Genomic DNA, 7,557 nt, shown 5'->3' with positions numbered 1-7,557 from the left:
TCTCAGCGTGATGAGCGCAGTGACAGTGCCCCTCAGATCTTTACGGTTTTAAGCTCGGGGTGGCACTTCGGCTGCTATGGACAGACGTGTCGCAACCAGGTGCGCGCCTTATTCGCTCCGTCATTTGGTGTCATAAAAAAAATATAGAAGGGTTAGCTAAAGAAATTCCTTTACGCGATAAGCTGGCTTCTATATACTCTTTTTAATTCCTTTATCTTAAATTCAAATAATTGTGGTAAGTACAATAGTACACTCCCGGACACATAATTCGAGCCACCTCGCCTTTTCGGTATTAAATGCCCTAAACTTAAACAATGTTCGGTTGATCAAAAACTATTAAGCAATTTTGAAACTAGCATACTAAACGTCTTTTCCATAAATCCTTGTTGGAAATTTGGATTTGCAAAACAGGGGAAAAACTTTTTTTTCGACGATAACACTACTTTTGTATTCTAGCCCTTTTAAGACAAAAATGCGAGGTGGCTCGAATTATGTGTCCGGAAGTATATTTACGGTAAACTTCTAATTATTCCTAACGTCAAAAATAAAGTGACAATAATTATTATCTGCACATCGCACACCTCGTCGAAGAATGCCACATGTCGAAATACGTCATTATTATATATGTTCTAGTCCATTATATGGCAATATCAACACAAAGTACTAAAAAAACCGATATCAAAATTTCGTGGAATTACATCTACTTGCCAAGTTTTATTGAAATCGATTACAGGAAAGTGCGCCAAACCGGATTCATCCCTCTAGTTTGCCACCCCTAAAAAGGGACATCTTCAAATTTAAATGGGACCACTACTGAGGTACACTCTATCCAACAAAAAAAGAATCATCAAAATCGGTTCACAAATGCACCGGAGTCTTCGCATAACATACATTACAGTCGAATGAGAACGTCCTCCTTTTTTGAAATCGGTTAATATCGAAGTGACATAGGTCCTCTCAATTTCGTTTACTTTCTCGACAATGTTCACTGGCAAAAAAAATTATGTTGTTACAATTTTTTTCTATGAATTGTATGAAAAACCTTAACCATCAAGTAGCAAATCATTACATGACGTTATTGTTACAATTTTCCCATTGAATAAAAGCATAATCAATAACTCTATATGATAAAAAAAAACACAGTCGAATTGAGAACCGCCTCCTTTTTTGAAGTCGGTTAAAATGTCGTAGTAAAGATTTTCACAGCAAAAACGTTGTAAATGAATGTTCCGTAAGTAAAAATATTCCGTAAATATTTACTCAAACGTGTGTGGAAGAATGGCATAAGGTGCGACGAAAAACAAACTCATAAATATCAATCGAAAACGAAGTAAGCAACATCACAAATCATCACAAATCCTAAAATACAGAGTAGTAAAGAATTTTTTTGTTTTTAAATATCTAGTGACGGGACGAAAAACTCGTGCGCCTGATGGTAAGCTACACGCCTGTCCATAACAGTTACAGTGCAACTTAGAGCTTTAAATCGCAAGTATCTGAGGGGCACTGCCACTAAGTCCGTCACCCTAAGACATAAGTTGACAAGTCGCATGTGCCTGTAATTTCACCAGCACCCATACAGTGCTGAACCGGAACACAGTAATGCTATTACTGGTCGGCAGAAAAAATAGGTAAGGTGGCAGTACTTCTCTTCTCTACTTAACTCTTGCACAAGCTGCTTAAAAAAATTTAAACCTAAATTTTGATTTTTATCGTCGCATATAGGCATAACATGGTATTTGTGATTTATTGTTAATTAGAGAAGTGTAATTGAAATACAATAAATTAGGCAAATAGATAATATTAGTAGTTACACTTCAAATTAGGTCACATAGAACTATGACTAATATTAAGGGGTGGCTAAAAAAATATAAGTCTTTCTTTCACGAGGGGTGCAATTTTTTTTTAAATTTTTTTTTTATTTTATTTATTAAGTGTACCAACACGACGAAATGTACATAGCAGCATAATGCATTTTTTAATCATTTACAGTTTCTGCGCGTTACCCATATACCTATAGTACAGCGTGATTTTTTTAACTGGGACAATTAGGGATATCCGAAACCTTAGGAGATACAGCTAAACGTTAAAGGAGCCAATAGATTTTCGTTTTTGTGACAAGTTTGACACGGTCAATTAAGCGTGATTTATCTATACAAATAAATAATATTTAATGCTGATTGGCTCGGTTTCTTGTAAGGATCATTTTATTGTAGCGGAAAAATAAGTAGGTACAGCAGAAGTAAATCCAATTTATTTTTTTTCATACAATAATCTTGAGTCCCTCCTTACAAGAAACGGAGTCGACCAGCATTTAAAAAATTTAGCAATATTAATAATTTTTTAAGGACAACTCACACTTGGCCAAAAAATTGACTATGTCAAATATTTTATTTTTTTTTCACAAAAAAGGCCTAATAATTCCTAAGACAGTTTACTTGTATCTCCTATGGTTTCGGATTTTCCCATACTGTCCTGTAAAAACTAACACTGTATACTATTATACCTATACTATCACTGTTGCATAATACTTGTTTTTTGAATGCCAGTGTGAAAAAGGTTGCTTCTCAATTCAGAGGTCGAAGGTTCGAAACCCAATGGTGGCATGTATTAAATACCTATTTTATAACATCGTGATAAAACCTGCAGGTCGAAGAAAGTTCACAACTCTTGAATACCCGCATTGAACCAGCAAATTCAAAGTCAAATACAAAAAGTATTTTCTTTCAAAATTTTACCGAAAAAATTAATAAACTGTCTGGGTAACCCAAGAGCCGGCAGCTACCTTGCCCTACGCATTAGCATAGCAATACAAAGGGGAAACGCTGCCAGCATCGTGGGCACCTTGCCGCGGGGACCCAATTTTATTAATGTAATTTAAAAATCCTAGTTTTACTTTCTAGTATTCAAGCTTTTATTGTCTTTTTTACCTTACCTGTGTATTATCTTAATTAAATAAACACAATTACCCTTGAAAACGTCACTTTGATGAAACTCATTCGTAAGTCTGGTGCCCTCAATCGTACGTCTGGTTTCTTTGACCTTTTCATTATCAGTACTTAACTATGTCACTAATTTGTGTCTTAGTGTTTACATTGATTTATTATAAAAATATCACATGGAGCATTTAATAACCAATGTAAATCACAGAATTTAGTCAGTACTTGTCTACGGTAAAGTAGTAGATGGCAACTGCACAGCACTTGGAAATCGCACTGTAAAGCCCATAGTTGTACTATCATGTTCTGGTATTTTATTTCAGGTAAACGCTGTTGCTGTCCGTAAACAGTTTGAACTTCTCTCCCAAGGCGGACAGTGGCTTACAGCCCCAATCAGATTAAGATCCGAGCACAGAATTTGGAAATTAACTTCCATTTTGATGAAGGCATTTAATAGTTCGATCCAAAATTGCATCACGGTGTTGTGTTTGTAAACATAATTATAGTCATTGTGAGTTACGGACATCTGAAATGTTTTTGTTAACGTACAGGCGGGTTTGCTGGTGTGCTTAGAAAAAATTTCTTCTCTTAGACAGAGTGCTACACAACACTGTAATATTATAGGCTGCTATTGCCATAGCTCGCTGTTGCGACTCGTCCATTCTGCATCATTGGATATCAGTAATTAAGTAGTCGTAGGAATACCGTGTGATTTTTTTAACAGTGACAGTATGGGGAAATCTGAACCTCTGTAGGTTAAGGCTGTGAGGTAAAGGAAAACTGTCTTAGGAACCTTAAACTTTTTCCGTAGAAAGACATTAGACCTAGTCAATTTTGTAGTTAAGCTTGACCTGTCCATAAAAATGAATAATATCAATATTGACAATTTTTATGCTTATCGAAGTCGTTTCTTGGAAGCATAACTTAATTGTATCGGAGAAAAAATCGAGACAGTAGAAGTTGTGTATAAAATGTTTTTTCATGCAATAGGAGAATACAATATAGGTAAGTTAATCATAGTCCGAGTACTTAATAGATTAAAATTCAAATCCTCTTCATTTCATAGGTAAACAAATTACACTTGAAATCGTCATATTAATTAAACACTATATATTATTTGTAAGGCAGAGTCCCCTGAGAAAAATGAGCAAGAAACTCTAGGGGTCGTTCTTTTAAATATACAATATAGTCCGAGAATTTAAAAATTGTTCCATTATTGAATTTCATGTCAATGCGTACTATAAACACGAAGCTGAACTATGGAACGCTTTTGGATGCAAAAGTGTTCCATAGTTCAGCTAACGCGTAGTAATAATAGCATGGAGTTCTTAAATCTGTGCAAAAACTTTGGAATGATGATTCACTCCATGCTATTATTACGAACTCTATTAATTAAATTTATAAACAGCATTTCAAATTAGAACCAACATTATTACAACACGTGAACCGCGTCCGTACTTGCATAGGTACAGCAAGTTAGACTTATTGAAGCATTAAGTAGTTCTATTAAGAAACATTTTATTATTACAACAACAACAAAGCATTTTATTAAATTTCGCCGTCATTCATTAGAAAATGTCCCTATTTTTTTCTTCCGATACAACGAAATAATCCTTACAAGAAACTGCGTCGATCAGCATTACATTTTTTTTTTTCAATACTATTCATTTTTAAGGACAACTCAGCCTTGACCAAAAAATTTATTGTGTCAAATTTGTTTTCACAAAAAATACCTAATGCATTTACATACAGTTTCCTTGTATCTGTTATGGTTTCGGATTTCACTATACTGTCCCAGTTCAAAGAATCGCACTGTATATTTGATGTTACAAATTGTTAATAATAATGTTATTTAACTTCTAATTCTAAGTTATGTTAGTGTATGGATTCGTTATGTCCGATTTGTTATGATTGTTATTAAGGTTAGATACAAAACGTCAAATATAACGTCGCCTTAGTGTGAAAGCAGCAGCAGTTACGCGTCTTTTCACACTTTGTTTTTATATATTTTTTTTGTAATGTAAGAGCTCGCGAAGCATTAATTGAAAAATATATATACGGAGACAAGAACTGTAGCATTGGAAAAGGGTAGATATACCTTCAAAAACTACAAATAAACTTTTACACCACACAAGTCATCCTCCTAAAACGTTACATGCGACTCACATATGAGATATTCACTCCAAGACGACGATGACACACACTTCTACTTGAACACTTCATGGTTTCAAAAGAGTCATTCTTATTTTATGAAAAATCGAACGCATTTTAAATTCAAACATACATGTGACAGCGTTCGTTGGTAACGTCACCCCAGCCGCACTTGATCCGGCATCGCAGCTGTCGACGCGATTGCTCCCTCCTTATCTTAGCACGTGAGTTAGAAAGAGACAGAGCTACTTGTTTGTATCTATCCGCCGGACGGTCTGGCGTCGTCGCGAGTCGGGCTCGCGCTCGCCAGTGCGCCATCTGACTGTATCGGGAATCCACGCTGCGTCGCTCTGACAATGTCAGAAAAAAAATTACTAACCGAATTCCTTCTTCTTTACAAAGAATTTCCCTGTCTGTGGGACAACAGACAAGTTTTATATACTAACAAGGAAGCCAGAGACCAAGCATACGAGGTTTTGTTGGAGAAGTACAAACAAATCCAAGAGGATGCCAACATTATGGATGTCAAAAAGAAAATTGAACACATGCGATGTTGCTACAGGAGGGAACACAAAAAAGTAAGCATTGTTCCCATACGACCAATCCTTGTTGGTTAAAATTAACAAACATTACCTTTCTTTACCTAAATCTGAAACTCCATCGTTATTTGCAGGTTTTGTTATCAAGAGCAAATGGGGAAGACGAACATGTACCTTCACTTTGGTACTATGATTTGCTGCAGTTCCTGAATGATGTCTGTAATTTCACACACCTAGAACCGATTTCCAGAGTTAGAAGCTCGGCAGATATCAATGTAAGTAAAAGTTTGCTAAAGCTGTAAATTAATTATTTTACAATGTAAGTTATCGTATCTAGTCGGATAAATTGATTTAGTAGTTCCGTCCGATCGTGGGTATCGTAAGTGTATCGTGCGGTGCTTAATATAGAATATCTAAGCATTAAAATTATTGTATTATATATCCACCAGTATTTGTCCTAAATATGAAATGTGACGTTAACAAATACCTACTTATCTACTCATTGTGCTGATATATCACAAGATTAAAAACATATTTAAAATCGCACACAAATCACTAACACTTACCTACAGTCTGTTATACTTATTTGACAAATAAATAGTGTTAAAAACACGAAAATACTATATTTATTACGTAATTATTGTTTATTGAGGGGTTCGGATTCATATGATGTGAGGATTACCCACATCGTCATAGTTTTGTGACCACATTTATGTGGTCTGTGATTGTGACATATGTATCATTACAGGACTTGAAAGTTGAATACGAAGAATCGGATGCTCCAAGAATAAAGCGGGGTAAAAAGAGAAAAACAAATGTATCTGCAATTTATTTGCCAGAACAACATGATAGCGACGAAGATGACGATCACGATGACAACGACAACATGTTGGACCACGACGATGCGACAACCAATCAAGACGACTTCAATTCGACACACACTACGCTAAGATCTAAACCAAGAGCGGAATCAGAAGCTTTCGGAGCAGCCATTGGATTGCAATTGAAAGACTTAGATCCCATGCAAAAAACAATAGCCGAGAAATTGATTTCGGACGTCATATTTCACGCAAGATTGAACAGATTAACGGTCAATTCCAGCATAATAAGCCCTATGTAAATTTTAATTTCGTGTGTTTTTGTGGGTACATTACAGCTGTATCTACTTAAATAAGTCGTAATAAACAAGCCTTTTTCTTTAAATCTGTCTTTTTTGTGTTTCTAATATTACATAATGATCCAATAAAGCTATATTGAAAGCAAATGAGCACTGATCAGCCGCCGCCTTGTCTTGAACATGTAGGTCAAACAATTCATGTATCGCACGCAGTCAAGGATGACGCAAACTAGACGGATGAGGGGCCGCTGTCAAGGGACCCCTCCCATGCGGGAGCGGCCCCACACGTGCCGTGTCTGATATGGCAACAGCCGCCACCGCCGCCGTCGCGGCCTACGACGCGGTCGCAACCTGCCGCACTGTACGCAGGTTACTAGGCGAGCAGAATTGACTAAGAGCTCTTATCCAGCGAGTAGCAACAATCAACCACTAATCATGAACCACCTCGCCTCTCCGCTAGCAAAAAAATAAGTCATTGCCGAGGGCGATTCTGTACAAAAGAGAGATCAGCTTAAACTGGTAGTTTCGCCCCAGTATTACTTTACGGTAGTGTGGGTGAATATGGATGTGTTAGAATAGGTATGTTCATGTAGAGGCTATTGAAGCGGAGTCGAAGCCGCGCAATCGCACTGGCACGAGTTTCTTTCCATTGCACACCAGCCAGACGTAACGACCTCGTTGGGGCGCGACCAAATTGGAAGTTACCAGTTAGCCTATTAAACTTTAATGTTACTTTCAAATTGACAGTTTCGCCATGTTAACCATACGTTGATTTTTTTAAATTATCATGAGTATAATAAAATCGTTTCAT

The 7,557-nt window shown here is 36.5% G+C and overlaps 1 protein-coding gene across 1 annotated transcript; it reads left to right on the top strand.

The window, feature by feature from the left end:
- Window positions 1-5,404: 5,404 nt before the first annotated feature.
- LOC113237592 lies at window positions 5,405-6,814 on the top strand. The gene is made up of 3 exons (XM_026474161.1): window positions 5,405-5,668; window positions 5,764-5,904; window positions 6,378-6,814. The coding sequence occupies exons 1-3, from the start codon at window positions 5,447-5,449 to the stop codon at window positions 6,747-6,749; spliced, it is 735 nt and encodes a 244-aa protein (XP_026329946.1). The 5' UTR covers window positions 5,405-5,446; the 3' UTR covers window positions 6,750-6,814.
- The last annotated feature ends 743 nt before the right edge of the window (window positions 6,815-7,557 follow it).

Source organism: Hyposmocoma kahamanoa, unplaced genomic scaffold (assembly GCF_003589595.1).
Source record: "Hyposmocoma kahamanoa isolate Upper Pololo Valley unplaced genomic scaffold, ASM358959v1 93, whole genome shotgun sequence".
Taxonomy (NCBI): domain Eukaryota; kingdom Metazoa; phylum Arthropoda; class Insecta; order Lepidoptera; family Cosmopterigidae; genus Hyposmocoma; species Hyposmocoma kahamanoa.
This window is presented reverse-complemented; position numbering and strand designations above follow the sequence as displayed.